We start from the raw sequence: 21,821 nt of genomic DNA, 5'->3' as shown, positions 1-21,821 counted from the left end.
ACTCACCTGCTTTAACCTCACTCAACATGTCAACTTTCCTACCCATAACCATGGGCACATTCTGGACCTTGCCTGCTCTACTGGATTAATTTTGCACCATCTCTCTGGCTCCGACCTCACCCTCTCTGACCACTTAGCCATCACTATGACCATCAACATCCCCACCCCAGCACCAAGGCATTATCGCACGATCAACTTCCGTAAGCTAAACGCTCTTTCACCTACCTCATTCTCATCCACCCTCTCTGAAAAAATGTCCACTTCTCCCTTTGTTGACCTCCACACCCATTCTGACCTCACTGATTACTACAACCACACTCTCTCCTCCTGCCTTGACCAGCTTGCGCCTCTAAAAACCAAAACAGTTTCTTTCACCCATTCTGCTCCCTGGTTTACCCCTGAACTCCGCCTGATGAAAACTCGTGCTCGCCAACTTGAAAGACTCCGCAATAAAACAGGTCTCACAATTCACTCCCAGGCCTACAAGGACCACCTACAACACTACATAGATGCCCTCTCCCGCGCCCGCTCCGCCTACTACTCTCAAATTATCCACTCTGGCTCCGGAAACCCAAAAGCACTCTTCTCTACAATAAACAAACTCCTCAGCCCCCTGAACACCACCACCCAGTCATTCACAGTAGACAACTGCATCTCCTTCCTTTCATTCTTCCAATGCAAAATTGACAACATCTACAACAGCTTAACCACCACCGCACCCGCTCCCCCTCAAACCACCTGCCCCCCCTTATCCTGCCAACCCCTGTCTCAATTTTCCACAGTCTCCTCTACTGACCTCTCTGAACTCATAGGAATGAAAACTGCCACCTGCACTCTTGACCCAATCCCCTCCAGCTTTGTCAAGGCCTCCCTTCCTGCTCTCTCTCCACTTATCACTGCAACAATAAACTCCTCCCTGTCTACAGGCATCGTCCCACCATCCCTCAAAATTGCTGCTGTTACCCCCATTCTGAAAAAACCTGGACTCAACCCTGACACCCTAAATAACTTCAGACCCATCTCCAACCTACCCTTTCTGTCAAAAGTTTTGGAACGTGCTGTAGCCATTCAACTCAAACATCACCTCTCTGCCAATAACCTGTATGAAACATTCCAATCTGGGGTCCGCTCCAACCACAGTACTGAAACTGCTCTCCTCAAAATCACCAACGACCTTCTACTCTCCTCTGACGCTGGCAACCTCAACATTCTCATCCTCCTCGACCTCAGCGCCGCCTTTGACACCATCAATCACACCATCCTCCTCACCCGACTTGAAACCACCTTTAACATTACCGGCACTGCCCTCTCTTGGATCAAATCATATCTCTCTGACAGATGCCAGTTCATCTCCATCAATAACGGCAAATCCCCCACTGCTCCCCTCCCCTAAGGTGTCCCCCAAGGTTCAGTTATTGGCCCCCTCCTCTTCATCCTGTACCTGTCCCCCCTTGGTCACTTAATCCGCCGTCATGGTCTCCAATTCCACTGCTTCGCCGATGACATCCAGCTTTTCATCTCCACCAAGTACATCTCCACCGCCACCCACTCTATCCTGACAAACTGCATCACTGAAATAAAATCCCGGCTTCAAATAAACTTCCTCAAACTTAACTATGATAAATCTGAAATAATCATCATTGGCCCAAAAACGCGCACCAAATCCACCCATAACTTTGCCCTCAACATCGACGGTTTCCCAGTATCCACCTCCCCTCACATCCGGAATCTTGGCATCATCTTTGACCAAACCCTCTCCTTCGACAAATACACTAAACACATCACAAAGACAGCCTTCTTTCACCTGAAAAACATCGCCCGTCTCCGTGCATCCCTCTCCTCCACGGCTGCAGAAACCCTCATCCACGCATTCATCACCTCCCGTCTGGTCTACTGCAACAGCCTCCTCTATGGTTCACCCTCAATAAACACCAATAAACTCCAATACATTCAGAACTCGGCTGCCCATCTACTCACCCATTCCCGGACCCGTGACCACATCACCCCCGTCCTTTACAAGCTTCACTGGCTCCCCATCCCCCAGAGAATCCAGTACAAAATCCTCCTCTTGACCTACAAAGCCCTCCATAACCTGGCCCCATCCTACCTGGCTGACCTCCTCTCCAGACACACTCCCACCCGCAACCTCCGCTCTGCTGGTACCAACCTCCTGACCCCCCCACCCCACCCCCCCATCCGGACCAAATTCAGATCCTGGGGGGACAGGGCCTTCTCCATCGCTGCTCCCACCCTCTGGAACTCACTACCTCACACCATCAGAGACTCCTCCTCACTCACCACATTCAAAACATCACTCAAGACCCACCTGTTCAACACTGCATTCAACATTTAACCCACAGCATTTAACCCCTGACTATATCTTCTCCTTCTCCTTCCTTTTGCTTTGATTATTTACCTATTGATTTTTGTCTTTTTGCACTTGTTTTTTGTACTCTGTCAAAGCGTCTTTGGGCTTCTTGAAAAGCGCTATATAAAATAAATGTATTATTATTATTATTATTATTATTATCTGTGCGCCCGCATTTCCGCTGCCAGCTGCCTGGATCGATGCACCACTTTATGGACCGCACGTCTTGCGGCCAAGCACCGCACTTATGGACCACGGTACTGTGGCCGAGCACCACTGATGGACCCCACGTGTTGGGGCCTGACCCCTCTGCTGGGACCGGCCAGGTTGGCCAGAAAAAGATCTTGCTTGCGGACCATGGCGAGGTGGCCCCTTTTGCCCTACAGGTGGACCACCCATAGTTGGCCCCTGTGGGCCCCAAATAAAAAATGGACACGTTTTGTGCTTTTTATTTTTATTATTGCAAATAGGCAGCAAGTCACCAAGAACGACAACACCAGGAAGAGACATCGGCCAGCAGAGGGAGCAGAGCAGAAAGAAGACCATCAGTTTGTTTTTATTGTGTGTGCAATGTAGCACTGGATGGTGCTTGATGGTGCTTATTGGTGCTTTGGTGCTTGCATGCTCGGGGATGCATTGCAATATCAATCCTGCATCCCCGGGCATGTAGAGGTGGTGTATCGATGCAGTGCATGCTTTTTCCTCCCTCCCACAGGGTTCTTTTTGTTTCCCCAAAACAAATGACAGGTCCTGGGTTGCAATGTAAATACAAATAGTGTCTTGTAAATAATGCTCCCCACCGTACATGTGTAGTTTGAAAATAATTCTGCAATTCGGTTAATTGTGGGTGCGAATCTGTTAGGCAGGATGCAACGTAGCAGGCGGGACATACTTAATTGTGTTTTAAAACTGTCGCACTCAAGGGCAAGGTTAATAGTAGAGGGGTATTACACCTGCGTGTCACATTAAGTTAAAGTTTTTTTCAGCCCGAGACGTGCCGTGAGGAATGAGGGTGCTGTGTTATGGTTTTTAGAACCTTCACATGTAAATTTAGTGGTAAATTCCCTTATAAATGACGCCTGTGTACATGTCCCCTTAATTGGCTGTTAATTAAAAATTGCACCTTAGTTAGTCCATGTACAACACGTAGCGAACCATAGGACCTCTCAATAGTTATGTCATTAGTATGTGTTTCAGGTAAGGCTGTGTTTCCAATAGTTGACTCTACGTTGCATCAATCAAATAAGATAGGTCCCCTTTTCAATTTTCCCCAATCGCCTCTGCCAGGTGCCAGTGACAGTTGGGCTGTTTCGTTGGCATTACACCGCCAAAACTCCATTGCCCACGAGGCCAGGATCGGAGAAGAAGGGTGTGGCCCCACCTCGTCATCAAAGGTGGAGCCAGAGAGCCCCTAATGACCAACCAGGGCTCGGTGGGCATGGCTTGATAGGGCGTGGCAAGAAACATCTAGGGAGTTCGAGAGGGTTCCAAGGGCGTGGTTATAAAACCCTTGGCGCGAGGCCCCCACAAGAGAGACGCGGGAGGAGATTCAAGAGCCACGGTGAGAGGCAGATGAGCAAGGAGCACCGGAGAGAGACGCGATACCAACCAGCACTGACGACCGGGTTTTCGCCACTGCACCGGAGCGTGACGCTCACGTGGGCCACCAACGACGTGCCGCGATTCCCGAACCTCCCTGCCCACCAGTTCTTTGGACCGTCTGCCCTTCTCATCCTTCCCGCCATTCCTGCCTGAAAACCTCATTAGTGTACGTGAGTTTGTTCTGTTTGTCTTGTCCCTGGGTATAAGTAAGCTTGTATAAGGATTTGCGCTGTGTCTTCTTCTTCTTCTGTAAATTACTTTCGTTTCTTCTTTGGTTTTGGTTTTCGTGTAAATAATTAATAAATCCCTGTTCCTTCTTATTCTTTGGCTTCTTTCTCGTCCGATCTCTTTAGTGATTTCCCGATTGAGTACCTGTGGCGCGATTTCGGCAGAACCGCTTACAATCGGGTTTAGTCCATTGCTAACGGCTCGGATTCTGGATTGCTAAACCGCTGGGCAAACTCCATCTTGTCCGGGATTCGAGCGGGGCCATCCACCTGCTTTGTGGAGGGATTGACGGAGGTGTCCGGGAATCCCTTTTTTTTTTTTTTGGGTACTGAATCGAGGCTCATGAAAGAGCTGACATTTACTTCACAAACAAATCAACCAGACAAACAAAATATATAAAAAGAGGGAGCGGAAGACAACAGAATGGGAAGCACACAAACACTTGAGAGCACACAACATTTAAGAGCAGGGAGATGTGTGGGAGATGTGTGGGAGGGAGAGGGCTTGGGGGGAGAAGGCGTGGGAAGGGGGGGGGGGGGGGTGGGAGAAGTATCAAACACAAGGACACCAAGGACTTCCAGGACAGAAGTTGGTATTTCAAAAAGTGGAATTGGGGTGAAATTATCGGGGAGAGAAAAGATCAAGGTTTTGGATGGGGGAAGATAAGAGATGGTGGTGAACAGCTGTTTTAAAGACCTGGAGGGAGGAGTGGGTTGAAGAGAGTGAGGGAGTTTGTTACAGAGGTGGGAAAAAGAGGAATAAAATAGTGAAGGTGAGCAGAGAGTCTTGATTTTGGCAGTTTAACCATAAGAGGGTTGCAGGCAGATCTTGTGCGACCTGTAGGAATATTTGCGGGACAGAGCCCAGAGAGAACTGGGGGGGGGGGCAAGGCCAGAAAGGAGTCGGTAGAAGACGGAAAGACCACCAACCTGTCTGCGGTGAGTTGGTGAGAGGCCCTTGGAGTTAGCTTCATCGCGGGAGATTCCAATGATTCTGAATGCTTTGCTTTCAACAGCGTGAAGACGAGCTAGGTGTGAGGCAGGAGCACCAGCCCAGAGGGGAGAGCAGTATTCCATTGAGCTGCGGATGAAAGCCTTGTACGTGGTGAGGAGCTCAGGTGTGCCAAGGAAGGACTTCGCACGACAGAGGATGCCCAGTCGGCGACTGGCTTTGGAGGCCAGATTTGAAATGTGGTTTTCCCAGGAAAGATCATGGCAGATAGTGAGACCCAAAAGTTTGAGTGACAGAACTTCTTGGAGAGGATGATTCAGAAAGTAAATGGGAGGGTTTGTCCAGTCGGTCTTTTTGGAGAGACATCGTAAGAGTGTGAGATTTGTCAGGATTGAAAGACATGTTCCACTTGTTTTCCCAGTCTGTGATTTTGTCCAGGTCTGCAGAGAGTGAGGAGGCTGCAGACTGCCGATCTGAGGGATGAAGAATGGAGGGACAGAGAGTAGAGTCATCAGCAAAGAGATAGAGAGGATTTTCAAGAGAGTCGGAGAGATCATTGATGAAGACCAGAAAAAGCACAGGGCCCAGAACACTGCCTTGGGGAACGCCAGCCTGAACAGGAAGAGGAGATGAGAGAAACCCATTCAGGGCCACACGTTGACTACGACTAGAGAGGAAGTCCGCCAGCCATGCGTGGAGATTTCCATGGATACCAACAGAGGAGAGTTTGGTGAGTAGAGCGGGGTGCCAGACCGTATCGAAGGCACGTGATATGTCAAGGGAGACAGCTCTAATTTCCTGTTTGGCATTGAGGACCTCCATCCATTGCTGAGAAAGCAGTAGCAGCATGTCCAGAGTAGAGTGACCAGGTCTGAAACCAAATTGATGATCAGAGATCAAGCCATTGGAGAAGAGGAAAGATTTCATATCTGAAGCAATGATGGATTCCATGACTTTACTGATAATTGAGAGAAGGCTGATTGGTCTGCAGTTGCTGGGATCTGTTTTTGCACCTTTTTGTGCAAAGCGGTGATGTTGGCAGATTTCCAAGCAGATGGCAGATGACCTTGAGCAAAAGAGAGTGTGAAGGGAACAGAGAGAGGGAGTGAAAGAGCGGAAGAACAAGATTTTAGGACCCGTGGGCTGATGCCGTCAGGTCCAGTTGCAGAATCAGAGTCGAGGGTTGACAGAAACTTTTCCACCTTGTCAGGAGGAAAGGACACAGAGTCCAGGAGCAGCTGGGTACGACTGGGTACGGTGGGTACAGAGAGGGATGGGTTTGGGACACAAGATTTAGAGGCAAACACAGAGTTAAGGCATTCAGCTTTTTCACGCGCGGAGTCAGCCGTGTGGCCGTTTGAGGTGAGGGAGGGGATGGAGGGGGAACAAACGCCAGAAACAGATTTGACCAGACGCCACCAGGATTTGGAAGAGGGAGACAGATAAGAGAGTTCTGTCCTGAGAACGGAGAGATATTGTTTCCTGGCTCTCCTGAGGGTGGACACACACTTGTTTTGGGCTTTGTGAAAGGAAATGAGATTTCCTTCCGTTGGATTTGCTTTCCAGGAGACGAAAGCAAGTTGTTTCTGGGCAATAGCCTCACCACAAGATTCCGTGTACCATGGACGGGAGGAAGGGTATGACAACTGAAGACGAGATGGGATAAATCTGTGCATGAGAGAGAGCAGTTTACTTTGGAAGAATTCCCAGGATGAATTGATGTCAGAGGCGGTAGAGATGGGAGACCAGTCCAGATGATTGATGGCTGCTTGAAGGCCATGCCAGTTGGCCTGAGTGAAATGCCAGACTCGTCGACGCTGAGGAGGCTCTCTGAGAATGGTCAGAGAGATGTCCTCGTGAAAGATCACCTTGGCCAATCCCATCCCACAAAGGAGCGGGGTAGTTCCAGGACCGGTCGGACGGCCAGCTTAACAAGACAAGGGGACTAACCCCCCTTGCTAACGGGAGTGCCTTCCCCCGGATCCGTAACAATATATATATATATATATATATATATATATATATATATGTATATATATATATATATGTATATATATATATATATATATATATATATATATATATATATATATATATATATATATATATATATATATATATATATATACACACATACATACATATATACATACATACATGCGCCACATACCATCATCATGTTGCCGTTTTTGCATTTTATTTCCACACTGCAGTCATTACATTACTGGTGTGTGATGTCTCTGCATTGTGAATGGCGTACGGTCTAGTGCACACACTGTTTCAGGCGTGGGTGAGATGTAGTGCGGGATAGTTTGTTTATAGGATAACTAGAGACAAAAATGATGAAAAAACATTCAAGCGGTGCTCAGAAACTCAGAAACATGAAGTGCTAAATCAGAATTGGATGAAAATAAAGCAAAACTGCCTCGCATATGCAGTTACGTACAGCACGCACCGCTGTGTGCTGCGTTAAAGACAACTTGTGTGTACACAAATCTGTTTGGCACCAGGCCCACAAAAGGTTAATCCAGCACGAGTTACAAGTTGTCATGGAAAGATTTTTTATACCATATCCAACAGGAGCTTCAATAACGGAACATATCTGTGACTTTCAGGACTTTGGAAGTCCTCAATTGCTGCTCTTGGAAGACCCAGAGATAGAACACGGAAAAGAACTACAACTCATGGCTGAACATGTCGCTGATCTACAGCTGTTTGGTTTTGGAACGCACATCTCCGAGCTTGAGGTCCAACAGGGCGTGTGAGTATCTTTAGTTTAAGATTTATCACAGGATGCTCCACCTTCAACCAAAAACTCAGCTGAATTAGATCCACTTAATTTTTAATATACTTTTTTAACCCAGCTATTGAAGCTCATGCAAGAGTTAAATGACAGGGGGCAATGGTTCCACAAACAAAATGGGGTAAAGGGAAAGCAGTGGAGGGATAACAAACATGCACCACAGCACAAGCAGTGGTGCACAATTGTAGAAGCAGGACGTGGCAGGGTCTCGGCCTGGGAGGGGACATGAGCATGAGGTGGCATTGGACTTGAACCTTGTTTAGAAAGGCTGAAGCCAATGGACTCGGGAAGACAGCTCCACAGATGGATACAATGTGGTTGGATGAATGAATGTGAGTGTTAAGTTTAGAATTGGGGAAGATAAGTATGAAAGGGTTGATGGGAGAACACATTCAACATGAAGAGGAAGGCGTTGGGTGGAGAGGTAGCAGGGCAGGTGTAGCAAGACCAGAGTAGAGCAGGTAAAACACTGCTAGTCTACAACCTGCCAACAGTCAGCAAGAAGCAGATTCTGAGTCTAAGCATCCTGCCGTATGATTCTAAATACACAGCCGATTTTAGATTCCAGGGTCTCAACAGGGGCAGAGAGGCAGCAACACCAATCCATAGAAGGAAATCGTATTCCATGACACTCTCGTTAAAGACATTGTACAATATTACAAGCTGAGGAGGGCAGAGGAAGGCCTTGGCCCTGCAGAGAATTCTGAGGGATTGGCCAGCTTTTAGGGCCAACTTGGAGATATGATGTCCAATACAGGTTGCAGTTGATGGTGAAGTGGAAGAGCTCCAGAGATTGGACCTCCCCCATAGGTTGACATCAGAATAAAATTGGGGAATTTCCTGCTGATCCTTATTGAGGGACAAAGTAGGAATATGTGTCTTCCTTGCACTATAAAAGACACGTTCAAGGAAGATGAAACATTCTCTGTTTTCTCCAGATCAGCAGAGAAAGATGCTGCCACACCCTGCCTAGCAGAGGGGTACGGAACTATGCTGCACAGAATAGAATTGTCTTTAAAGTGAAGCAATGGATTTTGAAGTGATGATGTGCCATTGGTGGATATCCAGAGCAGGAGTGGTCTTGGAACACGGCCTGAAAGATACAGTATGAGACAATATTCCATTCAACGCAACCTGCTGCTTGCAAGCACACAGGAAATGTGATATTCAATTTAGGAGAGAACTTTGGATACCATTAGCTGACAGTTTGAAAATCAGGGCATGGTGCCTTAAATTTTGCAGTGAGTTGTCCAGTGAGACAGTTCTGACCTCTTGTTGAGATTAAGGAAATTGATCCATTCCTGGCTGATGGGAAGAAGCAGCATATCTGAGCTAGAATAACCTGAAGGGTTTCCCTGTTTTCCTCTTGAAGGGTCCCATGTGCCAAAAACAGATCCTTGCAACGACAGAACAAATCAGCCTGCTCACAATCATCAGCAAGGTCATGGAATCCATAATCACTTCTGATATTAAATCCTTCCTCTTCTCCAATGGCTTGATCTCTGATCATCAATTTGGATTCAGACCAGGTCATTCTACTCTGGACATGCTGATTCTGCTGTCTCAACAATGGATGGAGGTCCTCAATGCCAAACAGGAAATCAGAGCCGTCTCCCTTGACAGATACCGTGCCTTCGATATGGTCTGGCACCCCGCCCTGCTCACCAAACTCTCCTCCTATGGTATCCATGGAAAATCTCCACGCATGGTTTGCGGACTTCCTCTCCGGTCGAAGTCAACGTGTGGCCCTGAATGGAATTCTCTCATCTCCCCTTCCTGTTCAGGCTGGAGTTCCTCAGGGCAGTGTTCTGGGCCCTGTCCTTTTTCTGGTCTTCATCAATGATCTTTCCGACTCTCTGGACAATCTCTCTATCTCTTTGCTGATGACTCCGCTCTCTGCCTCTCCATATCTCAACCCTTAGATCAGCAGGCAGCAGCCTCTTCGCTCTCTGCAGACCTGGACAAAATCACAAACTGGTCAAACAAGTGGAACATGTCTTTCAATCCAGACAAATCTCACACTCTCACTTTGTCTCTCCGAAAAGACCGTCTGGAAAACCCTCCCATCTACTTTCTCAACAATCCTCTGAAAGAAGTTCTGTCACTCAAGCTTTTGGGCCTCACAATCAGCCATGATCTTTCCTGGGAAAACCACATTTCCAAGCTGGCCTCCAAAGCCAGTTGCCTACTGGGCATCCTCCGTCATGTGAAGTCCTTCCTTGGCACCTCTGAGTTCACATACAAAGCTTTCATCCGCAGCTTGATGGAATACTGCCCTCTCCTCTGGGCTGGTGCTCCTGCCTCACACCTAGCTCGGCTTCACGCTGTTGAAACCAAAGCTTTCAGAATCATTGAAATCTCCACGATGAAGCTGATTCCGAGGGCCTTTCACTCTCTCACCGCAGGCAGGTTTGTGATATTTCTGACTTCTACCGACTCCTCTCCGGCCTTGCTCGCCCCAGCTCTGTCTGTGCTCTGTCCCCCAATTTTTCCTGCAGGACACACAAGATCTGCCAGCAACCCTCTTATGGTTAAACTGCCAAAATCAAGACTCTCTGCTCACCTTCACTCTTTCATTCTCTTTTCTCCCGCCTCTGGAACAAACTCCCTCACTCTCTTCAATCCCACTCCTCCCTCCACGTCTTTAAAACAGCTGTTCACCACCATCTCTTATCTTCCCCCATGCAAAACCTTGATCTCTTCTACCCCCGTTAATTCACCCCAGATCCACTTTTTACTTTTTTGAAACACCGACCTCTTTCCTGGAAGTCCGAGCAGTGTCCATTTGGTTTTATACCTCTCCCACCCCCTCCCCTACCCTTTTCCCATGCCCTCTCCCCCCAAGCCATCACCCTCCTACAGAGGAGAAACAGATCTCCCGATGTCCCTGTTCTCTACTGTTCTACTTGTGTGCTTCCCTCTCTCTCACCATCTTTCTCCCGCTCCCTTTATTATATGTTTTACATGTCTGTTTATGTTTTTTTGTTATTAATGTTAGCTCTTGCACGAGCCTCGATCTTTTATACAAAAAAAAAAAAAAAAAAAAGGGCGAGGCGATGGAGGGTGGAAAGCTAAACTGATATTCGATGTAATCCTCACATCCCTGTCCTTGGTCTACCAGCCAAGGCCTTTTATGAAACTTCTGGCTTCACTCAATCTGTTGCATCTTCAATGCGTATTTCCACTACAGACTACCAATCCCTGCAAGGAGATTGGAGAGTTTGAGAAACGATGACTCTTGAGATCCACTGCGATTATCGATTCCCTTGCTTTACCTATGATGGTGAGAGGCTGACTGGTCCATCGTTAAAACGGTCAGTTTTGGCAGCATTCTTTGGAATCGTGATAACACTGATGATTTTCCATGATGCAAGTAGGCGGTCCTCTGAAAATGACGTCGTAAAGAACAGATAACCAGGAATTGTTGTTTCATATGAAGCCTGTGTCTGTTGGTTGCATCATTTTGTGGAAGTGTGGCTGTGCCGTGGATGCAGTGCCCTATTCTCAGTCAGCTGGTCCTCACTTTGCAACCTCGAAAGGATGACAGGCTAAGTCAACCCACCTGCTGTTGTTTCAATGGCATGACAGCGGCTCAAACTCAAGACCCTAAGATCTTAAGCCAGCCACCCTAACCATTAAGCTAACACCAGGCTTATCGACAAGAGTAGACAGCCTCTTCACGGTGGTTGTACTGCCCAATGCAAGTCAGGGACCAAATCTTCCCCATTCTTCCCTGCTGCCCTAATTCGTCAGGGCAGTGTGGTCATGGTCAGAGTGCTGATCGGTCCCCATGGACCAGTCCTTTCCCTTCTGTCTCTCTTCTTTCTCTCTCTCTCTCTCTCTCTCCTCTCTCTCTCTCTCTCTCTCTCTCTCTCTCCCTCTCTCTCTCTCTCTCTCTCTCCCTCTCTCCTTCTCTCCCTCTCTCCCTCTCTCCCTCTCTCCCTCCCTCCCTCTCTCCCTCTCTCCCCCTCTCCCCCTCTCCCCCTCTCCCCCTCCTCCCCCCTCTCCCCCTCTCCCCCCTCTCCCCCTCTCCCTCTCTCCCCCCTCTCCTTATTGAAGGTGGGGGTACACCATCCTGGACGTGGGGGATCTCTGGGTTGCTACTGAGAGATCGACCGGCTATCTCCATTCCACAGGCTTGTTCAAGAGAACTGTCCGGAGCTAAACAACAACAAGAGCAGGAGTAGACTAGAACGGCACTCGGTGGAGAGCACACCTCCGCCAGGCTGAACAGTTTATGCTTTGTATCCCACTGAGAGGCCGGATCTGGATTCGGACCTGAACCAAAATCTAATCGCCTTGTTCTTGTCACCAAACCAACTCGTCTACCAAGTTTAGTCATAACTCGTCCATAACTTTTTTTAATATCATGTTATATATCGCTTTTCGGCCGATCTCTCAATGGTGAAGAATCGCTTAAAAATTAAATAATTCTGGTGTAATTCTACATCATTCTGGAACATTTGAGGATGGAAATGCAATGGTTGAGTCTTGCCAAGAGACTGCAGGTGTTTATCTGTGGTGGTGGCTTTACAGGAGCAAAAGGCTAGTTGTTTTCTGCTCATTGCCTCGTCACATAAATCCTTGTACCTGAGAGAAGATGTTTGACAGGATGGCTGGAAGAATGGCAGTATGAAGTGATGGAGGAGAGAGAGTAGTTTGTTGAGGAATGAGTCGCAGGCACGGTCTATGTCTGAAGATGAATAGATAGTAGACCAGTTGGTGAAAGAGATTGTGGGCTAGCTGCAGTCCAGACCATTCTGCTTGATTAAATTGCCAGACATGGTAGAGCCTTGAGGGATCGTTGAAGACCACCAGGGAGTCAGACACCTTCAAGAGTACATTATCTGAGAAGCCAAGGGGAGCAGAGGATGAACAGTAAAGGTTGGAGGTTAGGTTGGACATTATCGAGTGGAGCAGAGATTGGCAGCTGGTAGGGAAAATGTTTGGAATGCAACAGATTTGGTGAGGCAAGAAGTTTCCAAAAAGAACTTCGCCGCAATACCAAGGACAGCGGTGTGAGGACTGTACCAAGACAGTGGGATCCACGAAGATTGTAGTGAGACAAGGTTCCTACAGTTGGGATGGGAGAATATAAGGAATCAAAATTTGTGTCGCACTGCTGTTTCTAATGTGTTTTCTCTGTCTACCTGTCTCATCTTTGCTTATTGGTAAGGGGACACTGTGCTTGATAATCTGGCACTTGGACATAGGATGTGGCGAATTGGCCCTTCATTCCTGAATCATATCCACATCCTAGCACTCCCACCTACTGCAGGCAGTGCTAAATGTGTAGCTCTTTTGGCCAGGACACCAAGGTTAGTGTTCACAAGGATTGACAGGATACCTGCAATGAAAAAAAGTGTTTAGAAGGACTAGATTCAGTTTGTAGCAGCGGAAAAATAAAAATAACGAATTTTATAAACCGTACGTTGATGTAGGTTTGCTAACGCCGTGGAGAAAAGAGGGTGAAGTGACTTTTCGGGCCTGAGACATTGTTTTAAGCAAATGTGCTTTAAAAGCTTCTTGAGTTCGGGCCTGAGACTTCTTTTTAAAAAGCTTCTTGCTTTTTTGATGTATGAATATTTATCCTCACGCTAAACAAATAAACGGGGGGGGGGGGGGGGGGGGGGGGGGGTAATTGCGGTCGAGTCCGTCTCTCTGTCCGTCACTCTATATCCTCCTAAATGAAGAAAAAGAAGAACCACCTTTAGAAGCCATTTTTCCCCGCAGAGCAGGGGATGGCCTTTTTCAGGCACCATGGTCCCCATTTTTGAAGCAATGTTTTATGGCCGGATGCTCTTCCTGCTGCCAACCCTGTTAGTTGCCTCTTGCAACACACAGGGAATTACCAGTGAACTGGTACTCACTTTGCCGACCTCGGAAGGATGACAGGCTGAGTCAACCCCCCCTGGTGTTAATTCAGCGATTGACCGGGATTCAAGCCCAGGATCCTAGGATCCCAAGCCGGCACCCGAACCGCTAAGCCAACACCAGGCTTATCTCCTCCTAAACGGTTGTGTAGAAATTCACCAAGCTTAGTAGTTATGATCACCACATGGCAAGAAGGTGCAAGAGCAGTATCACGTTTGGCCCTGCCCCCTGGAATGGAGTCAAAAAATTAAATTATGGGCATATTTTCAAACATTTTTAAAATTAATCTTTGTATACGCAATCAACACTGGGGAATGCATGAAATATGTAACGATTTTTTCGATTTGTCCCCCGGTTCATGCTCCAGGGGGTGCAGAATTGGGTCACGGGGGTCAAAACAGAAGATTTTTTTTAAACTCAAAATTTTATATTGGGTTATTCCTGGTGGAACTGTTTGCCATCTTTCAGCTTTGCTTTCGATGGGAGGCGTGGGGGATTTGTGATGGTGTGCAAATCGAGTTCGCTCTAGTTTGATATTTAATCGAAATAGCTTTGTTGATTTTTTTTGTTGTTGCAAAATCCTTTGGATTCATCTGGTTCTATATTTAAAACTGGCTCAAATGTCCCATCCGATTTTATTTGAAATTAATTCCTATAATTTTCCAATTCTAGTTTCGCCCGATTATATTTCAGCAGCATTTTGTTTGTTCCTATCGGTATCCTTTCAGCTTCGCTCCAATTTTGGAAATAACTAATCTGTGATCAGAATTGGTATATCTTCCATCCTCCATATTATTTTGTGTCTCATATCAGTAGGGGAAAAAGGTTGATACTGTGACACCCGCACCCAAACCCACTGGGACACCTAAAATGGGGCTTTTTGACTGGAAAAGGGGGTGAAAAGGCACAAAATCGCTGAAAAATGGCCCAAAAGTCCTAAAATCGTTGTTATTTTGCCCCAAATCGTGTGTTTTTTAAAGTGGGTTTTTTGGAAATCATGACCGTTTTTTCGCCATACACCATGCTAGTTTGAAGGGGCGATATAACTTTTTTATAAGACAAAGCGAAGGCGAAGCCGAGCGGCGTCTTTAAAAAAAGTTATCAAGTTAGTAATTCTCTAGCCTCGCCAACGGTGAGGCAATACAGGGTTCACTGATTGTTTGCGGTCCTTTGGTCCTTCTGTTTATTACCCCCTCTGCCAGGGATCCCCCGTTTATTATCCTCCTATATCGAGGTTCACTGTTTGTCTATGATCCCACTGCTCATGTATCGAGGCTCTAAAATCCACCTACCTGTGATCCCCCGTTTATTATCCTTCTGTTTATTACCCATTGACTCATGTATCGAGGTGATTTAGTAGATTATCTATACTTCCATTGTACATCCCCCCTTTAGCAAGAGGCATGATATCCAAAAGGAACCGATGTGTTCCCATCATTATTTAAATATCGTTTATCATCATATGCACCAAGTGCCTTCTTAAGAACTTTCTCGGAATATATTTTATGTTTATAACTTCTTATTCCTTTAATATTTCTGTACACAACCTCCTTTGTATCCATCGTGTTTTTATAATCATCAAATCCGAGAGTTTGTTTTATAACCCCCTTCTTTATTCCCTTTAGCTTTTTACCAGTTTCAAGTTTATCCCCATCAAAATATCTATACGCATATGACTTTGCTCTAAGGCCAATAAATTCACTCATAATTTTTCCTCCAAGGTCATCTTTAAATTTTCCAATAACTTTTTCATTGGCTTTTGAGAAGGCCTCTTTCCTCCCATCTTTAAACCCAAGGTAATTACTCGTGTCATATACTTCAGAATTATTTATCATGTCTTTAAAAACATCATCAGTTTTGATATCCAATATAAAGCTGTCTGTGTCCATATACATCAGCTCAACTTTTTCATTATATTTTGGTTTCAGATTCTTATAATAAAAATCATACATCAAGGACTTTGATAAATCAAGAACTGTAGTCCCAATGTAGATCGGCTTATCCATTTTAATTTCTTCCCTTAGCATATTGATCCCACAAAAGTTTTCATCAAAAATTGTTATACTAGCAAAGTTTGGCTTGTTGATTAACCTAGAGGCCTGTTTCCATGTTGTTGTTAATCTGATATCCCTCCTATTTCTAACATTTTCCATCGTCTTACCAAACACTGAATTATTCATTAACTTATAAAAATCTTTCTCAAATGGAATTGTTCCCTTTGTTCTCATCTGAGTGTTGTAGTCAATATATTTTGCCAACCAATGACTCTGCTTAAATTTTATTATTCTATGAATTTTTTCCACAACTAATCCGTTATTGATACACTGAAGAAGATTTCTCTGGTGGAGAACATAATTCTTTTTATCAAATAATGTTGTTAAAAGTTTCTCTGTTGTTGTCTTAACATTAAATGACTTTTGATAATCACTCAACCATTCTTTTTGAGGCGTACCCTTTGAACAAGCAAATGGAAGATCCTGATGTTTTGAATGGAGTTCTTTTGGGTATTTTAAGTCGACTTCAAAATAATACCCAACCTTCCAATCATCAAGATCCTCTTGCGTGTTATTTAATAGCTCATTAAAAACTTCTTGTTCATCTTTCTTTGGAACCCATTCTAACCCACCATATGGAACAGCTTGGGACATTGCCCAACCATACAAGTTATTCGCATCATAATACATCAAGAAAGAGCTCTTTTTCTTGGAATCATAATCTTGAAGATACTTGTTGTTTGCTTTCGCATATCTCTTTTTACAAACCTGGGAAATTCCTCCACGTTTTGCCTTCTCAATCATTAGGAGCATATCAACATCTGTAATTAAATCAATTTCTTGTTTCGTCATCTTTAACATTGCGCTCCATGCTAATCCTGGAGATGTAAAATAATGTGCTGGGTCTAGTTCATATCCCTTTAAACAAATATCACGGAATGATTCAAAAACGTCAGCCAAAAGAAGGACATCCGTTTTCAAATACAAATCATGATAACCCCCCATGTTTTTAATCCCATGTTCTTTCCAAACATTTTGAGCGTGTTCATATTCTTTATCCGTTATCCCAATATTGTTGAGTTCATTCCAAAAATCATCTTTGCTTGGCAACTGTGTATCGTTGAACCTTTCAAACGAATCCATGTAGTCATATGGATAAATTCCCTTTTGAGTTAATAAATTTGTGTTTTCAAAAGCTCCTTCAAGATTAGGAAATGACTTTAGATTGTTTACAAGATTTCCCAAACCACTTGCCATAAATTTAAAGGAGTCAAGAAATCTTATTTTGGTTAATGGACTTGATGGGATTATCTTTGTGTAAGAAATATAATTTTGATCTGTACTTGGAATTGCTGTTATTTTTCCAGTCGTTTTTGCCAACTCTCTTATAAAAAGATGTGTGTCATAATGAGAATTATTATGTAGAAACACAGGTATAAACTTTGGTTTTTCTTTAATTTTTTTATTCTCCATGATAATTTTTGTTAATCGAATACAATCATTTTCAAGATTTTCTACAAATTTTTCAGGAGCCTTTGGCCCCCGGTATCCAACTACTTTATTTAATTCATCACCAATTCCAGATTTAATATAATAACAGAAACCACAAGGAATGTGCTCTTGATATTTTCCACCATCATTACATTTTTGTAGGATGCTCTCAAAATCAGCATATATAACAAATGGGTGTTTAATTGTTTTCTCTGTGTCTTTAAAATAAATTGAAGAACCCTTGTCTGGCATCTTAACAACCGTTGATTTATGTTCACTACAATATTTAGAATGTCTTCCTAACCGCTCCTTTGTCTTAAACCAATTTAGACATCTTGGGCACACATGAATTTTGTTTGTTCTCTTTGTTAACTGTGTTCTTACTAACTTTGCAAAATCTTTAATAAGTACATAATGTGAATTATCTCCATCCTTTATCAAAAGAAGATTAATATTTATTGTCTTCAGATCTCTTGAGAAATAAATTGGTTGAACATTCAAATTATCAGTTAACCCATAAACATTAACAGACATGTTATTTAACTTTTCAAATCTCTTTACATCTTTAACTTTCATCGGCATCTGAATATTTCCCAATTTTAACTCATTCTCATACTTATAATATTTTGAAGCTCTATGTGGATTTTTCCCATGGTCAACTGGGTGAAGATGTGCAAGAATAGACCAGATAAAACATTTATTATCATTATTTTTTATATTGATTATAGCCTGTTTCCCCCTAATTTTTTGTGGAAGATCAATGTAAGATGATCCACTAAGAGGCCCAGAGCTAACAACATGAACATCAACAGAGTTTGTTCCACCAATAACCCCTCCACTTTGTACACCAAGCATTGACCACTATAATCATGGCTTTCTAACCCGGGGTGTAAATCTTCTCCAAAATCTTCAAAATTTTCATTAGCATTTACAATATATTTATTATCACACCTCTTATAAATATCATGAGTCTCCCCATCTTTTGTTGATTTATAGTTTATCCCAAAATAATATTTAAATGGACCCATTTCCTTAAAAGTTTTTTCAAAGAATTTCCTAAGTTCAGGTCTAATATTCCCAAAGTTTTCATTAAAATTATCTGTATCTGATTCATCAAAAGAAAATCTTATAATTTTAACGTGGTTCTTAAATGCGTTGTCTTGTCTAGAAACACTAAACAATTTTTTCCGATGAGAAGCAGTTTTTAGGTGTATCTTATATCCAGCTTTTAGAATATCTTTTTGGCACTTGTTGCATCTCATGGTTAATGAGGGGGGAGCTAATTTTTTTGCATGACCAGCAGTGGTTAAATGTCTTTTAAAACTAGATTTATTTATAAATTTTTTACAAGGCTCACACTTTATTTTTTCCTGTCCAACTAAATCATTCTTATTTACCCCAAGATGTTTTTTAGTTTTATTATGTTGATAAATAAACTTAACTGACACGTTGCATTTTTCACAAAAAGTCATATTTATAGGTGAACAATCTCGTGAGATTTTGGCACTCATTTAACTATGAATCTTTCCTTAAAGCCACGCACATTTGGCACCAAGCCAACTTTTAATCTGACTCAGAACTTTGAGATTCAAGGAAGCTCGAGAAATCACTCGTTGTGTCATCATCAATAAAGCTTGACTCATATTCATCATTTGAGCATAAGCTATCAGAATCGTAGGAATCTTCATCCCCAATTGTTTCTCCATCACTATCATGACTTGTGAGATCTTCAGAGTCAGAATCTGAATAATTCCATGAATCTAAAAAATCTTCTAAATCGTAATTACTCATATTTATAGGGCTATAATTCATAGTCTGATTCTTCAGAGTCAGATGGTAGAGGTGAATTTGGATGAAGACGTGTATATGTTTCTAGCGAACCACTTTTAATTATATATTTTTTTAAAATTCTTTTAGAGTTTTCTTCTTCCAAATAATCTTGATAATCATCATAAGCCGTTTGTCTTTTTTCTTCTTTGCTTCTTTGGGATATGGTTGAACTGGTTGATCTGAATACAAGCGTATAAATTTGTCTAAATTAAACATTAAAGTAAAATTTCTTTCCTTATGATCTATTTCAATTTTTGATAGATGCATGATGCCTTCAAAATTACAATAAACCATCTCACCAATAAGATGGTCAACATAATCTTTTAAATAATAACCGCCGCAAGTATCTTTAACTTTATTCATAAATGTGAATCCAAAAGACCCTCCCATAGTTTTATCATAAAATGTTTTTTGTTTAAGGGTTAGCAAATTGAAAGCTTTTTTAATTTGATCAATAATTATTGTATCAACACTAATAAATTTTTTATTACACATCTGAAAATGAATCTCTCCAACAGACCATTTTAAATCAGATATATTTTTAATTGAGCTTCTTTCCAAATATCTTGGAGGAGAGTGGCTCAATAACGTATCAGTTTTTTCAAGAGGATCTCTGAGAATTCCGCTGAAGAAATCAATTGTGTTTTGAATTGTGTGCCCCATTTATATATGAAAACTTTACTTAAACTAAATTACATTTCCATCGAGCCCAATAATTTTTCTTTCAATATCCTTTTGGATAATAATATTTTTTACATTAAAAGTTATCTTCAAATAATCTTTAATTATAATTGACCTAAATGTCATCTCCCCGGTTATGATTTTATTATTAACATCAATATCTGTTTTATTAAAAAATATACATACATCTCCTTTACTTGAGTTGATGGTCTTATCATTAAGTTCCAAAGAAGTGGCGTCCAATTTTTCACCAATCTTTTCATAAATAGCCATTAGAAGGGGGGAGACATGATCCAAATAGACTTTTATCGATTTTTTAGCTGGAATAGAAAATCCGCGGCCTTTAAACATAATTGATGGACTAATATTATCATTTAATTCGGGATAAACCCAAAAATTACCATATTTATCTTTGTTCAACTTTACATCTTTGACACAATCAATAGAACCTTCGGTAATAGATTGAAATTGGTCTTTTGTGTTGTGAAACATTGTATTTATTAATGAATAAACTTGCGTTTAGTTTAAGTAAAAATTTACTATATAAATATGATAAGTTCTGAAGGATATTTAGAATTTCCAGACTCTCCATATGATAAATTAGAGAATTGTCCGGCTTGTGATAGAATAGGGCTTAATAATGAGGGTTCATATAAACAATGTATTTTCTGTGATTTAATTTTAATTAATGATAATAAAAAATATAAAAATATATATAACTCTTTTAAATTAGAACCAAAAATGAATTACTTTACAAGATTAATAAGAGAGATGAATGTTAAGTATTGTGATGATAATACACCATTTCTTTCAAGGGAAGAGACTAATTGTATTGAGGAAATGTATAAGGGTTTAATGATATTTATTATTCAAAATAATTTTAATGGAAATGTTAATACAAGATACTACATAAATAAAATAATGAATTATTTTGAAATTAAACCTGAACTCAGGATAAAATATAGAGTTTCTCAAATAGCTCAAAAAAAGTTGGATAACTTGTTTTCCAAATATATAAATGAATGATTTTTTACCCGTTTGGGAAAATAAGATAAAATTTAATAACCATAAAAACATTCCAAATTCATTGAGATGTCTAATAGTTGGTTCAAGCGGATGTGGAAAAACCTGTTTACTTTTAAAGATGCTCCTTGGTCCTAATTTTTTAGATTATGATAATTTAATAATTTTTACAAAGTCAAGTTTTCAACCCGAGTATCAACTACTCTCACAGGGTTTTAATGCGGGTCTTAAAAAGGAAGACATTATCGGTTTATTTAAACTTCAAAACAAACTAAATGATTATAATATTGATGATATAATACAATTATTTTGTGATACACAGAAATCAAAATCGAAACCCATAACTTGTATTCTCAGTGATAATACGGATGATATACCTTCACCTCAAGATTTAGATAAATCAAAAAAGAACCTCGTCATCTTTGATGATTGTGTTAATGAGAGAAACCAAACAGTAATGGATAGCTACTATACAAGAGGGAGACATTCTTCTTGTAATTGTATATATCTTAGTCAATCATATTTTCAACTCCCTCGACGCTCAATAAGAAACAATGCCAATACTTTTATTTTATTTAAGTTAAATTCAATAGATGTAAATAATTTTTGGAGAGATAATTGCTCTACGTTATGTAGTAAAAAAGAATTTGAAAATTATATGAAACACACGATTGGAAAATATAAATATATTGTTGTGAAACAAGATGAGATACTAAATGATATTTTTCAATACTAAATGAATACTGAAGAAAGAGAAAGAAAGTTTAAGGAACATCAACAATTAGTTTCAAAAGTTGTTAAACAACAGGAAGAGATAAAGAAGAAACGGAAACAGAAACTAACTGGTGAAGAAGCCTTTGAAAGAAAACAAGAGAAATTCTTTAAACCACTTTTGAAAACTCAACACTCACCTACAGTTCCCACGGTAGAATTTACTCCGAAAAAACTTCAAATGCTCAAAGATTTTAGTCAGATA

At 42.0% G+C, this 21,821-nt stretch overlaps 1 protein-coding gene across 5 annotated transcripts in view; it reads left to right on the top strand.

Annotated features, from left to right (window-relative positions):
* The window catches only part of LOC137439747 (uncharacterized), a 167,372-nt gene that overhangs the window by 130,661 nt on the left and 14,890 nt on the right, over positions 1-21,821 (top strand). For all 5 annotated transcript variants that reach the window (XM_068135802.2, XM_068135804.2, XM_068135805.2 and 2 more), the window contains one exon: positions 7,765-7,910. In XM_068135802.2, the coding sequence (XP_067991903.2) occupies positions 7,765-7,910 (146 nt within the window). The remainder of the gene's footprint in view (positions 1-7,764; positions 7,911-21,821) is intronic.

This window comes from Myxine glutinosa, chromosome 14, assembly GCF_964187855.1.
Source record: "Myxine glutinosa chromosome 14, kmMyxGlut1.1, whole genome shotgun sequence".
NCBI classification, from domain to species: Eukaryota; Metazoa; Chordata; class Myxini; order Myxiniformes; family Myxinidae; genus Myxine; species Myxine glutinosa.
This window is presented reverse-complemented; position numbering and strand designations above follow the sequence as displayed.